Here is a 20,354-nt window from a genome sequence, read left to right on the forward strand (position 1 = left end):
CCGCCATTTTAGTAGTTCGTAGCTTCGTGGGGCCTCGCCCCACAGTGCGGACGAGGCTCGGCTCGGGAACTGCGGTGCCCGTCATGTCTTGCGCGAGCCCCTCTGGCCCGCCTCCCCGGAGGGGATGGGAAATGTAGTTGCCTGCGTTTTGTGTGTATTAAGAAACTACAATTCCTGACAGCCTTTGCGCTCGCCTGTCTTTTCTGCCGCCTCCGCCTCCAGTTTCGGGGGGGGGGGGGGGGGGGGCGGGGGGAGACGGGGCATGTACTTGGCGCGAACGCCTCGGGCGGGACTACAGTCACCCGTCCCGGCAGGGCAGGCGCCATCGTCCCCTCGGACGACGCTTCTGTTTTGCCCCGCAGGTCTCTGGGAAATGCAGTTCGCAAAGGCCGCGAGGGGACAGCGCGGACGGCTGGCTGCTCTCCCTTCCCTTATCCCACAGGAGGGTCCTTTCAGGCGGGGACGGGCAGCAGCCGCTTGGAACGCTGCCTCGCCAGGGGAGATAAGCCTGTCCCGCGGCGTCCCAGGGGCCGCCTGCGCCCCACGCCGCCGGAGCGCCGGCCCGTCCCGCCCCCGGGGGTGCGCGGAGAGGCAGGGGAAAGCGGGCCCGGCGAGGGCTGTCACTTCATCGGGTTTCGCGCCTCCCTTAAGAACTCAGAGTTTGGAGTCGGGTGAAGATATGCTTGATTTAGCTTTTATCTATGAAAAATTGCACCTCTCCAGTCCTAGAAAGCATAGGTGCAGAGTGAAAGAACAGTGAGGACACCTGTGCTGGGTCAGCAAACCTCCCAAATAAAGATTTGTGAGCACACTTGTATTTCTGTATGTGTCCAGCTGTAAATTGACAGGATGTGTTAAAAGGTCCAATTCTGGCAATTCTACAGCACACTTTGACTTGGTTATAATTATTAACCCCGCCCCACCCCTGTTAAGCCCAATTCAAGTACTGTGGCCCTTGTCTGCTACGACTATTAGAACTTCTTAAAAAAAAGCTACTAAGAAACCCAAAAAATATTGCTTGAAGTTAGGTATATTTGGAGGAGATGGGGAGGAAGAGAGGGGAAATTAGTAGATTTTGCATATGTCTGTGTCAGCATTTAATCTTGGAAGGTTCAGCATAAGTGTTTATAACTATCCGAAGCAGGTGCTTGGGAGAAGGGAGTTTCTTGGAGTGCTCACATGTGAGGACTGAGTCATCTGCAGCATTATTTATATTAGAACACTGTAGAGCAGGTTATGGAGTTGTTTTGAAAGCTGGCGGGCTTAGAACTAAAATGTAAAGATCTCCATTCAGTACATAATCCGGTGCATTTTTGGTTGGAGAACTACACAAACTCTCCTGAAGTGGCATTTACATAACATAATCCTGACACAAGAACCAGGTGGTTTCTGGCTGCACATCAGCAGCGTGTATGCCCTTGACAAGCAAAAAATTCTACATGGCAGGTAATGCACACGTGTTAATGGAAAAATGTGCTTCCAACTGATCTTATTCAGGGAAAATACTAGTGCACAGGCAGCACTTATGAAAGTAAAAAAAAAAAATCCCACCAATGCCACAGATAATTCATTTTGAAAGAAAAAAATGTAATTCATAATGAAAGACTATACACCTCTGCTAAGTGGAACTCTTCAAGGACCAAGAGCTTGCCCTCACCAGAGCCTAAAGAATGAGTTTTAAAGACCTTGTGAAAGCCACTGTCTGGTTATTCTTTGGGCAGAGTTCCTTTCCAGTTTTCAGGCACACAATGCCAGGGCCCCTATTGGTCAAAGTTGAGTATAATTAAGCAATAGTCTTACCTGTGTTACTGTTGTGTTGTGGTTTAATCCAGCAGGCAGCTAAACATCACACAGCCCTTCACTCACTCCTCTCCAGTGGGATGGGGGAGAGAACTGGAAAAAAGGTAAAACTCATGGGTTTAAATAAAGATGATTTAGTAGAACAGAAAAGGAAGAGAAAACAATAATAATGACAGAAGAATATACAAGAGAAGTGATGCACAATGCAATTCCTCACCACCTGCTGACCAATGCCCAACCAGTTCCAGAGCAGTGGCCACCCCCTCACTGCCAGGCCAACTCTCCTCTGTATTTTTGTTCAGCATGACATCGTATGGTATGGAATATCCCTCTGACCAGTTTGGGTTCACTGTCCTGGCTGTGTCCACTCCCAGCTTCTTGTGCACCTCCAAGCTGCCTCACTGGCAGGGCAGTATGAGAAGTTGAAAAGTCCTTGACTTAGTGTAAGCGCTGCTTAGCCACAACTAAAACATCAGTGTGTTATCAACATTATTCTCATCCTAAATCTAAAACACAGCACTATACCAGCTACTAGGAAGAAAATTAGCTCTATCCCAACAAAACAAGGACTTGTAATAACTAGAATTTTGTTAAACTACAAGTAAGTTTCTCAGCTGTGTGTGGCAATCATGTTTCCTTTTAAAACAAAGTCATATGCAGTCCCACTGAAGGCTGGGATAGAAGCAGGAATAGGATATGATCTTTTTTTTTTTTTTTTAATCATGGGAATGGAGGAAGCAGTTGGAAGTAAAGCTACAGGAATAAGAAAGAAGTTTCCTGAGCAGCTAGTATCATAAGGAACACATAAATATAGCACTCATATAGGTTTGTTTGGGGCTTTTTTTTGGTGCTTTGGTGTTTGTTTTTTTTTTTTATTTAAACTAACCTTTGCTTGTTAGGTGACATTTATTAACCGGTAGGAATCTGATACATTTAATTTAGTATGGAAACAAGGTAACATCATTTGGAACAAAAGAGCTCATGGGTTACTACTGTTGAATAATAGATAAAAATCCAGTGGAAACCAAGCTTCATGAATTCTGCTGACAGAGTGGCTTGTTATTGTACAGTATTTACTGTCATTATGAGCATTTAATAGCTCAGGTTTATAACAACTGCAATGCTGTACTGCAAGCTTGTTTTTTTTTGACACAGCCTACAAGTCAGCAAAGGCTTAACTGGAGGCAGGTACTATATTTTCAGAGCAGTTAGGACTTACCTTAAGATTTCCAGCACACAGAACATGTAGACAGCAATTCTTACACTTTGGCATTCCTTAAAAAGGCTTCTTAAAGGTTTTTGAAATGGAGCTTCATTCTGCCAGGTCCCAAAGTACTGAGTTGTGATTTTTTTTTTCTTTTTTTGGGGTGTAGAGTGTGGGGCCAAATATGTATTTGATCAGAGGTATGGAAGCGTGTATTGCCACTGATTTCAGGGGAAAAGAATTACTTGTGTTATCCAACATTCCTTCCTTCCTTGACAGGTACTTGCTAGGATATAAACTACTAGTCCACAGAGTTTCAGAAGATGCCAGACGTCCTTCAGGGTGTACAAACCTGTTTGGCAGGCTGTGTCACACATAGGAATTGTGTAAACACTGAATTTTTACTAGGGCTAGTAGTTTGCCTTTCCACTTACAAACAGCTGGTAGTCAAAACAAAACCTAAGTGGAATCATGATAATTTTACTGGCAAAATATCTACTGGCAGATAAATGGTCATGTTCCCTTGAGGTTTTAAAGCATTATAAAAGCTTTTCTTGTTTAAATATCTTTTGCTTCAAAATGTTTAGAATAAATATACTAGCCTTTCATTTAATAAATACTAAAAAGCTTTTCTTATTGAGACCCACCCATATAAAACCATCATCACATTGTGACTGACTTAAATTATCAAAGCACTGCTTAGAAAAGAAGAGGCTGGACCACCAGAGGATTAACATGTGGGGACTGGGGTGCAGTTGCACTTCTACCTGTCCTTGCACTGCCTTCTAGCTCTTGTTAGACCCTTTGCTGAGTCAGTCTATCTCATTAAATTTAGCTACAGAACAATCCACTTTCTTTTTCCTCCTGGGTTACTGAGATGAATCAACCCTTAAGAGGTGTCTGACAAATGCCAGAGCTGGTGTAAAGTAAGAATGGGGACCAGGACTTCTTTTTTAGTGAAAGCAAACTATTCACATACTGAGCTCTCTCAAGGTATCTTCACCACTAGTTTGCAGCCTGTGATAAGTTAATCCTATAGCAGTGAAATGGAGGTCCTAATTCATATGATATTAGGAATAGCATTCTGTACTTCAGTAGTAACTTTCATCCAAGGTTCTCACAAGCACTTTACACCCTAGCAGACATACCTATGAAATACCAATGTTTTAGTTATGTGAACTGAAGCAGAAAAGAAGGATATGTTTTGCTAGAATGCTTCAAACAGGTTAACAACTTCAAGTGGTTAACAGCTTACCACCAACAGGCAAGCTTATCAAACTCCATAAAATAGCAGCAGTCTCAGGGGGAAGGAGAGTGGGTTTAGGGTGCTGGGTTATGAGTGAATTGACTCAGTTTACCTTAAGATCAGATAAGTTCCTGAGCTGCTGCGAAATGGGAAAGAAAGGGTTTGGCTGAGATTGGGAGGAGAAGGAAAGGACTAAGACTTCCCTTTCTGGTGTGGCAGCAAGCTGAAATTCAACTGATGCACTGTGAGCCATGCCCTGAAATTTAAAGGTATTCAAATATGTACATTAGTTATGCACTCAGATGAGTAGCCTGATATTTAGAATTGCTTTGAAGCCAGAATGAGCCTTTAAAAACAAAGCCAAAGGAACGAGTTATTTACCTAGGAGGAAGAAAAGACAAGAGTTATAAGGTAAATTATTAATAGAAAAATATAGGAAACTGCTCAGCTATGAAAGTGCCATTCTAGAAGCATAGCTTTTATCTGAGGCTTATGTGAAGGAAAAATCTCAAAAGACATTCTAGAAATTAAGTTTAACATTACTTAGAAAAAGCAGGTGGAGTTAAATGCGTCCAGAAAGTTTTTTGTGGGAAACATTAACTAAGGCTGTACCTAAGTACAAGTGATATGCCTCTCTTGAAGGGAGGCTGTGTAATAGTTTTCCTAAATACATTTCATAATATTAATTAGGCCTGACACAGAACTGAAAATATTGAACTAGTTTAAGTTTGATTAGGTGCCAGGAGATTATAAACTAATATTCTTAAACTCTGGCAAATTCTCTTTCCAGGTTGCCTGTGGAGATGCAGCTGAGAACTAGAGAACAAGAAAGACACTGTGTTTCAGCATGTTGGCTTTTCCAAGAGCCAAGTCTATCCTGAGCTTTGCTGGTATTCCTGGAAGCATAGGTGAATTATAAAGAGGCTTTTATATTTGCACAAGACCATGTATAATCCAAACGAAGACACCTTGACCTGGAAACATCTTTTCACAGATTTGTTTGTTCTAACCCTGCTATTTAACAAATGCTTTTTCTGACCTAGTACTCTCCCTCTGCTGGACACTCACATAATTGCTGCATTTGTGTTACATTAATGTATTTTAAACTACTTGATTGGAAGAGATTAAAACAAGTGTTCTTTGGTTTTCCAAATGTAGCACCATAGCATAAGATCTCTTCCACAGTCCAGTTGTAGAATTACTCCAAGCTTGAAAAGGGGCATCCTCAAAAGAATTTAGGAACTTAAGTCTTACATATTTAATTTGTGTTTGGCGATGGATATTTCTGACCTGGGTTCTTCTTTTTGAGGTCTCCAATCTAGAGTTAAAGCCTTTCATTTGGAGCAGTTAAAGCATATACTACAAGCTTCAAAAAGGGCATAAAATTGTTTTTACTTTAGATAGCAAAAGAAATAAATAGATCCATACACCAAAATACCAGTTTATAATTCTCTGTGTCCATCTCCTTACCTCTCAAACACTTCATATGCCCAGCTCATTATTTTCCATGGTAGTGTCTCTCATTTTTATGTGTTTACACAGCCATTCTTTCTCTTGTTCAAATATCTCTAGAAATAAAGACTGAAAGATCTTTTTTGCAAGTGCCATCCTTTTTTTTCAGGTGACTTTAGTTGGAGGCTCAGAGTTCTTAGCTGTGTGATCTATTGCTTAGTTAGCCTGTTGTTTAGATTTGAAAAACCTGTAAGTTGGGTGCTAGATAGTTCTTTGTTCAAGGTGCCTCTCTCTGAATGCACAGTCATTGCAGTTTACTCCTTAGAATTTCTTCTGTGGTTTTGATACCATGAGCCTTCAGACTGAGAAAGAGTAGGGGGATGGTGGTTTAGGTATGTAGTTTTGCTATCAAAACTGCTTTTTATGTGTGTGGGTGTTTTCTATCAAAGCTCAAAATAAACAAAGATGGGGTTTAGATGTGCACATTGTGAAGAATCTGTACATAGTTTATAAAGCTTATGACAGTTGAAAACGTTGTAAACAGCAGAAGGTTTGCTTAATGTGGAAGGAATGTGCTGAGCAAAGAACGCGCATCCAAGGAAGGGAAGAATGAGATCACCTATCAATGTATGCAGTGACTGAGTTAGGATTGGAAAGGTTAGAGACAGGAGGGAATCTATTTTGAAGAAAGGTGGAGACCACGTAGTTTTAGAGATCTAAAAGCCAGGTGTTGGATTGGTGGGAGGAGGCATCATGTCAGTTAAGATACTGAAGCAGCTGAAAACAAATCCTGTTAAGTATAATCCAGACATCTGTTCAACTATTCTTATGATTTCATCTTGATTGGCAACATTTTGATTAGAAAATTAACCTTCTGCTTTATTAAATTTGTTTTCATCTATAAATCTGTTGGATGTGGAGACTAAATATTACAAGCCTAAGATACATAGATTTTCTGGAAGTGATAAATGGAAACTGAGGATATTTTTGCTCCTTGTGACCTGAGACAAATTTGAGAGTCTCAGGGGCTGGAATGCTGAGTTGACTGAGCAACAATGAAAACTTCTTAGTGCCAGATCCTCAGGAGATGTTCTTCCACTGGCTGTAAGCTAGTATTGTTCTAGCAGGAGACAAGTAACAGAGAGAACTTGCAATTCTGGATACCATCAAATTGTCAGTCTTGTAGCTTGATGTAGAGGTAAAATAATGCAGAAAAGGTGGCTAGCATTTAAAGTGGGGCTTACAGTCTAACACAGATGCACAAGGCTAGTGCCCACTATCAATCAGAATTCAGCTGTACCTCATGTAATTTTTCTGGACTGAGTCAATAAAGAATGTTTTTGTGAGATAAAGAAAATATTGAATTTGGCACTGAAAATATCAATACAGGATGTTAATGCAGGGTATGTAACATGCTGTTTATTTGCACCCTTATCGTAGTGACTCCTTGATATGGAGAAGCTCAGAGTTGCCATGTCCACTGTTGGGTTCTATATCATCTCTAGGCCAGATCTGCGTCCTCATACATGTCGTAAGAGTTTTATAATGCTTATGTTTCATATGGAAAGTCTTACACACTGTCTGTCTCCAGGGAGGTGGGAATAGAAACCTAGTACCATGCAGGATTTTCATGTGTTTTCCTTTCCCTTAATTCTCCAGAATTCCAGCTGAGGAAGCATTTTGCCCATTAGAGATCCCTTAAGATTTTAGTTTCAGTAATGACTAAAGCAAAATGGCATTATTGTTATGAAGAAAGAATAACAGTGTCATGGGATTTTTAAAGATGTCCTTCTATAGCTAGTTAATCTTAACATTGTTGCAGAAAATTCTTACTTCATTATGAAATTATGAGAATGAAATAGTAAGCTTGTATCTAAATAGGACTAATTACTCCAGAATTATTCTGACCCAGTAATTTTATTCCAGAGAAGGCAATTTGTATGGGGAATTATTCTGGAATAGGGATGGCTAAATCTATTACAATTTCCCTCCTGTCTTGAGAGAGAGCACATATTGGCACTGTGATGCTGTACATGGGGATCTGAAATAAGTAATTGTGTGTGACCTAAACTTGTCCACAAACACTAAATGGCTAAAGAATTTGGTTAACATTATCAGAAGAAAAATTATTGTTAGACTTTAGTGTATGGCAAGCACTTAACGTCATTCATAGCTGCTCGTGCACACTTATTTTTGTTGTAACTCCATTGCTCCTGTTGGCATTATACCACTGATTAGTTTTAGTTTGTTTTGTCCATCTGCAAAGTCACTAAAATAGTTTGTGGGAGATTATTTTTCTAACACAAAATGTAAGTGCTTAAATTAAGAAATGAAGAAAGAAATTAGGTTTACATTCTGTAAAAACGATTGCGCCAACATAAAAATGTCACTGGCATTCTAACAAGTATTAGCTGAATCCAAACTTCCTTGCACAATTATTGTTTTATGCATTGCCCCCAGTGTCTATTAACACTGCTTCTCTGTGCTATGCACTTAATCTTTTCTATAACTTGATTCCTAGCTAAGTAAACTTTGCATGTAGTAAGGGATACAGAAGTTGTCTGACATTTACTTGACAGTGTTTATACTATTGTTAATTTAATTACTATTTTTAAGGAACATTTTTCTGTTCAGTTGTTTTGTTCTTTAATCTTTCTTTTTTTTGGAAATACCAGATGTAGCTGCAGCAACATCACTCTTTTGAAAGCAGTGGTCTAATTAAAATGTGCTGAGCCAAACAGGCAAAATCTACATTGTTCTTGATTTTGCACTGTGCCCAAATGACATTGAACAATATTGTCTCTAAAAAGAGCATTGTTCTGTGCAGCTTGTAAAAGTTAATGAACACAATGAATCCTTTAATAACCCCTTTCTTTTCTTTATTAGCAGTGTGTACCCCATCCCTAGAACAGCTTATGTCCTCCCACCCATACAGTTAAAACATAGATTTAACAATCAATGGATTTCTGAAAATAACTGCTTCAGAAAGTTTTAATGCTTTTTTTAGGAGATGATTGTCTGTAAGACTGCTGTTCCTTGAAGTGCAGTAACTTTTGGGGAGAAAAAGTGGTGGGTTTTTTGCATGTATGTTGATCTCACAAATTTTTAGGATTGTTGTGGTAGGCAATTTATAAGTGACTTCTTTTCTTTGGATTTTTTTTTCTGTAAATAGCTTTAGAGAATTGGAGAGGACTCAGACCAAGCCTGTGCTATAAGACTTGACAGTGTAGGTCAGTTGCCTTAGTGAGCAGAAAAAAAAAAATTACATGTGCTACCCAGAAGAGCTGTGCCAGCACAAAATGACCAATGTAGAAGCAACTACACAGCCAGAAGAATTCCTTTGTCAGCCTAGTTAATGTTGTTTGTGAAGGGAATGTAACAGTTGTAGCAGAAAACCCTCTTTCTCTTGGTAAGTGCAATGTAATTATGCCAGCAGAATTTCTGAAGCACAGTCAGGAAAAACAGCTGGCACAAGGATGAACAGAGAAACCTCAAAGCCATGTCAGAACAAAGCTTTGTTGTTGAAGTTAATATGTGGTAAATAGATCTGAAGCTACTCTTCTGTGAGAAATTAATTTCAATCTTTATGTTTAATTATTGACATAATAGTATTACTTTCTTTGGTTTTCGTTTGGAATTTTCATTTTATTTCAGTGTTGAAACTCAAAATAACTTTTTTCAAATTAAACAGCGAAAGATAAAATTCTTACCTTTTTCAGGTACCTAATTTCTGTCACATAAGTAATACTAACTTAACTCATTAAAAATGGGCACTGAGAGGAATTCTGGAAGTCTTAGGCTTCTCCAGATCTTTAAGGAAACCAACAGTCAAATTTGGGTTCATGGCAGGAAGTGCTCTTGCTGGAGGCCCAGGGCTTGGTATGCCAATATTCTGCCAAAGCAGCGTGTAACTCTAGGTGCGTGTGATGTAGATTTGAAGTTCAGAGAGGAGTTGTCAGTGGTTGATAATTACAAGAGCAAAGAAGTATATTTCATACTGGTCTTAAATTGTCCCTGGGTGTCACTCTTGAGTCAGACTGAAACATTTTAGAAGCAAATCTGAGAATTGTTTTTCCTTTTCTTTTTTTTCTGTTGTTTCTGCAGTTGACATGTTTTTTCTTAAATTTATTTCCCATTATTCTCCATAATGATGTCAACTCCTGCAGGCCAGTTTAACTTGTCTGAATTATATTATTCTTAGAGGATATTTTGGGGAGTTTTTTAACTTAAGTTACAGTATTGTAACTGCAGAAATACCTCCCTGGCAACACTTTGTGGATTTACAGTTAAATGACCAATTACTATATTTGATAAATCCTTTCTTATTTTAGACAATCTTACTAATTTCTGTCATCCTTTTGGAGCAAAATCAAGTGACAGGGAGAAAGCATTTATTAGTTTCAACATGTAACTCTATGTGGAAAGCCAATGCAAGCCCTGTAAATCCCATGACTGAAAAAAAGCTGAAATGTAACTTCACTGGTTCACTTATTTACCAGTAAATATTACATATTATACATGTAATACGTATATGACATATAAATAATATAAGTATTATTTCCTAAAGGCAAATATCACTGTAGGAGAACCATCAGTATCCAGTAACTTCAGACCTTCAGACATTTTTGTGTATGTGTGTGCACAGTCTACATATAACAAATTAGTGTGCCGCTTAGCAGATTTAATGTCTACTCTACATGGCATTGGATAAATTCTTAACATATCTACAGTTTCTAAGAAACAATATCCTTGCCTTAATGTCACTTAATGCATTTATTCTTAATGTTTCTGGTTTTTGTTTCATTGGTTGGCTGAATCCAATATTCTACTTTATAGACAGCTTCTGAATTTAGGTATTAACATCTCTCATATTAAAGCCAGTTTGTATAGCACACTTCTCACAACAAAGTGCTTAAAAGTTTTCTCTGGTTGGTTGGTTTTTTAACTTCCTCCTATCAAAACTGCTCAAAAACGAAGGTTGCACAAGAATCTTGTTAGATAGAAAATGCCTTCCTTACTCCTGTAGCACATCATTTCCCCAAGTCTGTTTTATTGCAAGTGCCGTCACCCGTCTACATAATAACAATCAAATTTTCTGCATGCTGCACCAAATAATCCTCTGTTGAGTGAGTTAGCTTTTTCTGGCACAGCTTGACACTTGTTTTTGAGAGTGAACAACAGTGTATTTTACTGAGTTGAGAAACAGTTATGTTGGATTGCTTTCTGCTTTCAGAATAAATATTTGTAGTATGCTTTTTAGAGACATGGGCAGATAACAAATGGTCCCCAAAAATGTAGTTTCAAAACTGCTCTACAGACACTTGTCTTCAGAAGTTCTGGGGAAATCTCATATGGTCAGGACTTATATTTATATAGGACTTATATTTATTATATGAAATAATATGTTTTAGATGTGTAGCAAGGTCTTTCAATGGGAATTACTGCTTATCAAGATCTTCTGATTATATGTTTGCTTTCAGATCCTTGACAAGTATGACTTTTGAATGTTAGGATGTGCAGAAAAGGCAACAGACCATGACAACTGTAATTCCTCATAGTTCTTCTACCATGTGTTGCCTCTGTTTTGTCATTACATATATCAATAAAACTATATATAGCTAAGGAGAAAAGACTGTGACTTGCATGGTGGTTGTTTGTATGAATGACACATCAGAGACTCTTTACTGTCATCGCTCCCCGGTTTCCTATGTGTGAAAAAGGTATTGCTTAATAATCAAGGATTTGTGTTTTGGGGCACATCTATCAAAAAAAAAAATTATCTCTAAAGACTGTAAGATTTGGGAAATAGTAGGCCAACCATAGGAGAAAAATTATCGCTATAAGAGACAGCAGTATTCTCCAGATCTCTGATGAAATGAGTTGTATTTAGCCTTTTACTTGGGGGGAGGTTTCCTAGAGTTTGATTGAAAAGATGAAACTTCTTTGCATTTACTTCTGTGTCCTATGATAAATGTGTTTGGACTCTAACTAGCCACATAGGAAAATGGTTTCTGGCCAACTGGTGATAACATACCTGCCACAAAATCTTATGATCCCATATACACAATATCAAATAATTAGGCACGAATTAATCTCTACTGTACTTAGAGATTGAAAGGACTTTTAAAATGAAGACATTGGCGCATTAGTTTGCCAAATCTGTTCTTCCGTGGTGGACTTAGTTTCACATCCCCACTAGGTAATAATCTGTTTATCTTTTTTTCTCTTCTGTTTCTGGCCTTTTTTCCAGGCCCCAGGGAGTAGAACTCTATGAACTGACTGGACTAACAAATTAAAGCTGCTTGCCATGTGGTCAGGTAAGCCCTACAGCCCTTCCTTGTGCTTCAGAATACTGTAGAATGAAGAGCAGGACTATCCCTTTCACTGACACCAAGACTTTTAATCAGCTTAGCTACATATAATCTAACCACATCTTTAGTGTCCAACAGACCAGTCATACTACTTAGACATGAATTGTCATTGTGCTGAAACAGTCTGATTTAGAATATATCTCATTATAGTTGAATGACAAAATATTTTAGGAATCACAATCTTAACACTTCTGCATATCATACAGCACATGTATTAAAGTACAATGACAGCATGCTGTTGTGGAGAAAGAAGTATTTTCCGTACACAGGAAAAGCCATTGCCAATAAGTAAAACCAGATGCACTTTTGACTAGGAGAACAGCAAAAGTAAAGTAGTTGTGAAGACTCTAATAATACTACTTACGTTAGGAGTTATATCCTGCAGATCCTTTCATTGTTAATTGTCTCACAAATTAATATCAAGTCTTACACTCCCCTCTAATATTTTTCCCAGAAGTCCTATATTTGGGTTTCATTTACTGGGAAGCATCTCTGCCTCAAGGTGAAGCTACTTGTGTACCGTCAAAAGATCATCCTAAAAATGTTCCACATGACAGCACTGAGTTTACAGTATGCCTCTGTTGTTTTTTGTTTTTTTTTTTCCCCATTATTATTATTATCTGGTCTATGCATTTTCTTCCAAACTACTGTTAGTGTTGCTCTGTCAAAACATGTGCAGAAGGTTATGGAAAGGGGAAGAATGTGCATTGCCTGGAAGACATAAAACTGCACAAAGTTACCATTGTCTGCTTGCTTCCACTATCCTCTGAACTGCTTTGTATTACCAGTGACACCGTCAGTAAGAGCAGCAGCTATGGGTTCTTTTTACTGAACACACCAAGACTTCAGTTACTTTTCCACAAATGTTAGCTTCTTAATCTGCTTGAGAAAAGCAATGTTGATTTAAATCACATGAGTTTCAGACTTAGAAATAGAATGTGTACCTTATACCTCACTGAAACTGTATTCCTCTCTTTTTTTTTTTTTTCCAGATCGTCCAGAAAGATACCATGATCTGGAAAGGAAAACCAAGGTCCACATCATGAACTTTTAACTCTGTTTCATCAGGCCATCCTGAACAGCTTCAGACCAGTCCAGGCTACCTTAGACTTATGTGAGTTACTTAAGACACTTTTGAGAGCCATCTGGTTTTCTAGAAAAGATTAATCAGATCAGTTACATAATAGCATCTTTTGGAATGTTACCTGTAAATTGTCAATGGTGTATCTTTCTTTGCTTTAGTAGAGCATAGGAGCCTGAAGTCTGATTTCAGACTTCCTTTTGAACCTCAGAAGAATTGGAGCTATAAAACTAGTAATCTTTCTAGAAGGTTCTTTAAGGGTGTCACTTTACATTTCAGAAGTGAAATTTGTGTTTCAGGAATGAAATCATGTCTGTATCAATTGCACCAGAGAAAGTATTCTTACTAACTAGTTGAGTGCTAGTTTAAAAGGTTGTTGTGTTGACAACTTCAGTACATTTTTCCCTGGAATTTAGAAATCATACTTGGGTATAGCAATGGTGGGCATAGAGAAGCAATGTTATAAGCAGTGTGTATACCCATTCTAGATGTATCTTATTATTTATTTTGTTGCTTTTAGATCAATATTTCTCTCTTTAAGTCTGTTCTTTATGGTTCTTGTGAGTAGTAACATATATCAAATATGTATCAGTTGTAGGATACATTACAGCAATAAGTAGAGCAGAAGTGCATAACAAAGTTCAACAAAGACAAGTGTAAAGTCTTGCATCTGGGAAAACACAATCCAGGAGTGCAGCACAGGCTGGGCTCTGCCCAGCCGGGGAACAGCTCTGTGGAAAGGGACCCAGGGGTTCAAGGTTGACAACAAGCTCAATATGAATGAACAGTGTGCTGCTGCGGCCAAGGCGGCCAACAGCATACTGGGTTGCATCAACAAGGGCATCACCAGCAGAGATAAAGAAAACATTATCCCCCTTCTCTCAGCCAGGCCACACCTGGAACAATGATTTCAGTTTTGGTCCCCACTATTCAAAAACGCTGTGGACAGGCTGGAGAGAGTCCAGAGAAGGGCCACAAAGGTGATCAAAGAACTGGGAAGCCTGCCATTTGAGGATAGGCTGAGAGAACTGGGTTTGTTCAGCCTTGAGAAAAGAAGGCCTAGGGGACACCTTATCACCATGTTCCAGTATTTAAAGGGTGGCTACAAAGAAGATGGAGACTCCCTTTTTACAAGAAGACACATGGAAAACATGAGAGGTAATAGGTACAAGTTACTTGTGGGGAGATTCCTACTGGATACGAGGAAAATTTTTCGCAACAAGAACAATCAGCCATTAGAATGATCTCCCCAGGTAAGTGGTGGATTCCCCAAGAATGGACAGTTTTAAGATTCGACCAGACAGGGTGCTGGGCCATCTTGTCCGGACTGTGCTTTTGCCAAGAAAGGTTGGACCAGGTGATCCTTGAGGTCCTTCCAACCTGGTATTCTATGAACTCATACTTTGCATGGGTTTAATAATTTTAATTGAAAGCACTTAGTGATTTTTACTAAAATTACTTTGTACTGTTCCTGTGAAGTAGATAAATGTTACCCCTGCAGGTATGCAGGAAAGTTAGACTAACGTTTTCTAAAGAAAGCTACCTTCTTTAGCCAATACCTTTTGAAGATACCTTGTAAGTATCTGTGTGCATTTCTGTTTTAGGCTTTTTTTTTTTTTGAAAACAGAAGAAGAACTACATGTGTTGACTTCTGGAGTGCTAAGGATTGTTTTTTACTCTTTGGTCAGTGACATAGAATGTGAGTGCATATGGGTGAAGTCACAGACACATCTCAATAGAATCCCTCTTCCATTAAAAAAAAATGCTGAAGACAACCTGAAGAAGTGGCACATATAGGTGCTCTGTTTAACAGAAGCTATCGCTAGCAAGCATTTCAAGGTTTCAACACAAGGTAATACTGAACTTTAAGGTCTTTATCAATTATCATTGTTAAAGCTTAGCATTATCTATGCTGCCTACTTGGGATTTCTACATGCTATTTAACAACAGCACTTTGCTGTCTCCCAGCAAAAATACTCACCACTCTCAATCTGAACTTCTTTCTTTTCTTTGTGAAGCTGTGAATTAATATCAAAATGGTATAAACCTACCTACTTAGCAAAACTACTTTGTTCAAGAAAGCTAGTGTTTGAAATAAGTATACCTACACAATTCAGTCAAAAGTCAAAATAAAAAAGTGTCATTATCATACGTTAAAAAATGAGGCAAGAGAACTGTAATAAAAGCAGCTGAAACAAAGACAGTCGTCCCCATGCCCCTAGTACAACTGGAGAAAAAAAAGTGTGAAACTGATTAAGGAACTGGTTCATTCATGTTACAGTGCACATGTGATTTCCCTAGACTACTAAAATAATGTTAGAAGCATTCAGCAGCTGTGATATAGTTTGAAAGTTCTGGAATTTGAGAGCTGTTGATTTCAGAAGGAATTTTACTACTGCGAAGACTGTACCTATCCTGCAGATGTGTAGTGTTGGAACCAGCTGTAGAAAACAATTATATAATTAGTCAGCTGGTTCCTTTCTAAAATTACAAGGGGTCTTAGTAAAAATTACAGATATTAATATAAAAATGCAAGATAAATGGGAAGTTGCAGCACAGGAAAATATCTAAGTAAAATTAGAGAGCATTTCACTGCAGTCAATGGAATTATATTGATAAAAGATTAAAGCCTAGGACCCAGCTTGTCTGTCCTGAAATTCACTTACCATTCCTGTGGATACCATGAAGATACTTTCACAAATATCTGTTTTCTTCAGATCACAGTTGAGAATGTGATTGTCCCCCCCATGATTGAAAAGGTTAAACAGCATCTTAGAAGCAAAGACTCAAACCACCCTACGCGTAAGCTACCAAATGTGCTTCATCAGCAAGAGGAATGATATTCTAGTGATAATTCAGGTTTCTTCCCCTAGACTGTGAATGTATGAAGAAAGTCAGAACCGGTTTTATGACTTCAGCATCAGCATTGACTTCCTGGTGAAATTTTTGGCATCACCCATGGTCTGTATCCATATTTCCTTTCATCACACCTAAATCAGATTTTGCCAATTCCTGTTTATCTGCTAATCTTGAATAGGGAGAAAAGCCTGTAATAGAAAGCCTACAGCTGCGCACCTGGTCTATAGAAACATGTGCAGAAGCCACAAGTGATTCCATCTGCAAGAGACTAGAATACAGATTGCTTTGTTAGACTGTTTGTTCCACTAAAAACAGTTTGTGTATTCCCACCTGGTGCATTTTGTGGGAAAATAAGTCTCATACATAGTAATGTGTTACGAAATTCCAATTCCTTATACAGTATTTTTATTTTCTCTTTCGGTAGTCAAAAAGGCAATTAACAATTATAGCAAGGAGAAATTTAACTCTAAATAAGCTGTAATTCTAATCTATCTGTGGCAGTGATACCAGATAGAGGCAGTTATTGCAGCTTGCTAGATATTACTGGTTAACGTTGGATTTAAAATAAATTATATTAGATTAAAAAGTCAAAATGCAAGTAAGCTGTGTAAATTATTTTCATTGTGGTAGTCTGTTATCCAAGCTTTTTTTTCCTGGGAGAAGACCAAATGCATTTTCACAAATGTTACACTCACTGCATATACACAGACAAATCTATGCATGCTCCATGTGCCCTGTCCCCTGTCTGGGAAGGTGGTGTTGTATACATTCTACCATAAGAATGAGATCTATGCCCATATATTTTTCCATGCTGGGTGCTGCAGTTTAGTACAGTGACAGTTGTGTGTTATGGAAAAATAAAGGAAAACTACAGATAGTGTTTTGAATAAAAATTGTAAAATAGTCATATAGCTCTTCTTTCACAATTAGAATGTAATCTTATTAAACTTCTCATATAACTGTTGTTATAAGCAAAAAACCAGCTTAAAACCCCAAAAATGAACCAAGCAAAAAAGCTGACCAAAACCTAACAGACTGGATAAATGAGGCTAATTTGGAACTGAGGAGCATTATCCTAGTGACTGAATCTCTAGATTTTGTCTTTCTGTTATAACTGAAGGTCTTAGATGTATTTTGTACAACACATGAAGTAATTGTTGAACTTTAACAGTATTGCATTTAAATTCAGAAAACCGTTCAGTTACAAAAAGTAATTTGTTCATCATCTATGTGTTCTTAATATTATCGTCCATCCAGGGAAACAGGTTAGAAGGAAGTTGTCTGAAGTTGCAGAATGAGTCAGCAGCAAACCTAGAAACTGAATTGGTCGTATCTTCTTCCTGCTGTGCCTCCCCCCTGCATTTTTTTCATTTTATGCTCCTTGGACTGGGACAAAAAGAACATAAATTAAGCATTGCATAGTTTGCATATTACAGGAAAACATAATTACCTTGGCCCATCACTGTGAAATAACCCACAAAATACTAAAGACGAGCAATTGTTATGAACTCCTGTTCAGAGATTTTCTTGCTTTTCTACAGTTTGTAATGTTTAGCACCTGTTCAAGAAATGTCTCCTATAAATAACCATTTTCTGTTTCAGGCAAAATTTACATTGAAAATTATCTTGGTGCAGCTGTTCAGTTTTTCTACAGTTGTGAATTGCCAAAAAAAGGAACAGTAATTCCTTGGGTGCCTCAGAGTTAAATCCTTTTTATTTAACATACTACGTAGTGGAGCTGTGATCGAAGTCTAACTATTATTGCTAGCTGTTCTTAGATTTGCTAAAACTGAGAATTGAAAAGCCCTGTGTAGATGATCCTCACTGTTTTACAATTTCTGTGGCTTTTCAGTTCCATAATTACTGACCCTGATGGCACACTGCCCCAAAAATGAATACTTTGATAATTTGCTGCTCTCTTGTAAGCCTTGTCATCTTCGATGTTCTAGTACACCGCCACCTTCATGTGAAAACTACTGTGATAAAAGTAAGTAATATTTCTGCAATACTTTGTGTTGCTATGCTGGAAATTTCTGTGTTGTGTTTTACATAGAACTGTAAACATAAAAATTTAAAGAAATCTAAGACCTGGATAGAGTTTGTCAGGATAATACGTATGCAGTGTTTCCAGTATGAGTATATGTGTTGAGGAGTAAATTTTTAAACTTCTCAAGCTTTACTTGAGCTGTCACTCCATATAAATCGAAATCGCTCCTTTGATATAGAAGTTTTATGTGTTGGACATGTTTACTGTTCATTGGTTATTGTTTACAATTAATGTAATGTTTCTCTTTTATTTCATAAGGTACTGATTCAAGTGGAGTTCTTTGGATTTATTTGGGCTCAGGAATAATTTTAATGCTCACTCTGTTTACCTTAATGGTCTTGTTTAAATGGAAGCACCTAAAGCACCTAAAGGAAAAACTGAAAAACACAGGTGAATAAATAAGATTCTTTATCAAATAATTTTAGATTATTGTACATTTTAGCTACTCTTACCATGTATAAAATTTGCGTATAATATGTATTCCAGATTCTGATAACTGTCTTTGTTGCATTGTTTTGTATTCCTCAAACACTCTCAATGAAGTTATTAAAGTTATTAGGGAATAAAATATCCAGAAGATAATAACTTGTAAAAGCAGCAATCTGTCTTTGTTGGTTCTGGATCATGTCAGGATTGTTTTGTTGCATTGCATATTCATACCTGGCTTACTTGCTGGTGTTTGAGAAATCATTTTTGAACCCCCAATAGCAAAAGATCTTTATAAGGGTTTCATCGTCTTCTCACTGAATGCAAAAAAGAATTATACCCAGGTAGAGGATACACATTCAATATTAGCTTTCATTTTATAAGACATCACATAATTTTACTTAATATTCTAGCCTGTGAGAAGTGTATGTGGTGTATTTTGGGAAGTGAAAAAAATTATGTTCTTTTTACATTTTACAAACACTAATATTTGTGGAGTGCTCAGCCAGTAAATAATAATGGAATAGAAAATATGTGTTAGAATACTTAAATGCTTATCCTGAAGTATCTTATCAGTAATATATATATATGGGGGTATATTGTCATAGGGCAAAAGATTATCACATATAACTACATCTTAAAACTTTCACTATATCTTAAAACTTTCAGTAAGGTTAGGAACAAGTTGGAACAATTAAATTTGGATCTTTAATAACTGTAAGCCTAGTATAGCATGATGTATGTACTAAACTAACGTGTATATTTACAGACTCTTCTGTGGAGCTGAATAATATTCTCAAGGCCAATACTGAAAGCAGTGTGAGTACAGAGGGAATTAGACACTCACTTCAACATGAAACATTAATGTATTCAGTGGAAGAATGCACTTGCAGTGATTGTGGCTTGGTAAAACCTCAGACTGGCTGTGAAACTTCATTTCCATTACCAGCTACAGAAGAAGGAGCTACAGTTCTAGTTACCACAAAATCTTTTGATTATTGCAACTATATTCTTGGTGCTGGGTGACTATGAGAAAGTATATTTTTACTGCATAATAATAAAGTAGTTATTCCAGTATAGCTATTAATCTTAATACTTGCAGCCAGTGGAGAAGGCTAGTACACAATCCTTATAGACTGAGCTTTCATTAATATTGCCATATTATTTCTAATTCTAGTATCTCTTTGGTCAAGTATTTCTACATTATTCTCAGGTACTGAACTAATTACTGGAATTTCTAATTTCTGAAAGTCCCTACATAGGATGGCTTTATCTGCCTTTAGAGATTGTATCTAGTTATGCTGGATACATACAAACCCATCAATAAACAAGTTTGCGAATGTGTCTTTTATGTTAAACTCAGATCTCCTACCAAAAATTGCTTGATGGTACACAAGGAATGTTCCAAGAGTTAGAAATGAAGACCCAAATTACATCCCAGCCTTGTAAAGAATAATTTCAAATAGCCCCCATGACACTTGAAATCAAAATGTTCTTATGATGAATGCTTTTGTAGAGTACGGAGTCCGCCTCAGTTCACACAGTACGTCTGGGTCACACTAAGGGAGGCTGTGGCACTGTGGAGCACCATACCTACAATCCCAATGTATTTCCTGATGGCGCAGACATTCCTTTAAGTGCCAAGCATTTTTCAGACTGTATTCTATAAAGATATCTTTCTAATTTTTTTTATTTACCCTTGTAATATGTACAAGGACTGCTGATTAGATATAGTCAGGCTAGGATACTGTGTAGCCTAAATTAGGAATACACTTTTGTCACCTTGCCTCCCAAGCATTGTTATTTTCCTAATATTAGGCCAAGTGCAACAATCTTTTTTATTTGTATATAACTTTCTATTTCAGGTT

The 20,354-nt window shown here is 37.7% G+C and overlaps 1 protein-coding gene across 2 annotated transcripts; it reads left to right on the forward strand.

Moving 5' to 3' along the window:
* Nucleotides 1-16,045: 16,045 nt before the first annotated feature.
* On the forward strand, nt 16,046-19,801 carry TNFRSF17 (TNF receptor superfamily member 17). 2 transcript variants are annotated; one of them, XM_064461875.1, is made up of 4 exons: nt 16,046-16,115; nt 17,866-18,000; nt 18,319-18,450; nt 19,256-19,800. In XM_064461875.1, exons 2-4 carry the CDS (start codon nt 17,886-17,888, stop codon nt 19,510-19,512), a joined length of 504 nt encoding a protein of 167 aa, XP_064317945.1. In that variant the 5' UTR covers nt 16,046-16,115; nt 17,866-17,885; the 3' UTR covers nt 19,513-19,800. The 2 variants fall into 2 exon arrangements, with proteins under 2 accessions (XP_064317945.1, XP_009501749.1); XM_009503454.2 differs by lacking the exon at nt 16,046-16,115 and having other exon boundaries at nt 17,580-18,000; nt 19,256-19,801.
* The last annotated feature ends 553 nt before the right edge of the window (nt 19,802-20,354 follow it).

This window comes from Phalacrocorax carbo, chromosome 10, assembly GCF_963921805.1.
Source record: "Phalacrocorax carbo chromosome 10, bPhaCar2.1, whole genome shotgun sequence".
NCBI lineage: Eukaryota > Metazoa > Chordata > Aves > Suliformes > Phalacrocoracidae > Phalacrocorax > Phalacrocorax carbo.

What these genes read in the sequence shown, in the direction of transcription:
- TNFRSF17 (XM_064461875.1), top strand. Translation starts at nt 17,886, where the DNA reads ATGGCACACTGCCCCAAAAATGAATACTTTGATAATTTGCTGCTCTCT. An exon ending in TGAAAACTACTGTGATAAAA is followed by an intron (nt 18,001 to 18,318) that starts GTAAGTAATATT and finishes TTATTTCATAAG; the next exon opens with GTACTGATTCAAGTGGAGTT. An exon ending in GGAAAAACTGAAAAACACAG is followed by an intron (nt 18,451 to 19,255) that starts GTGAATAAATAA and finishes GTATATTTACAG; the next exon opens with ACTCTTCTGTGGAGCTGAAT.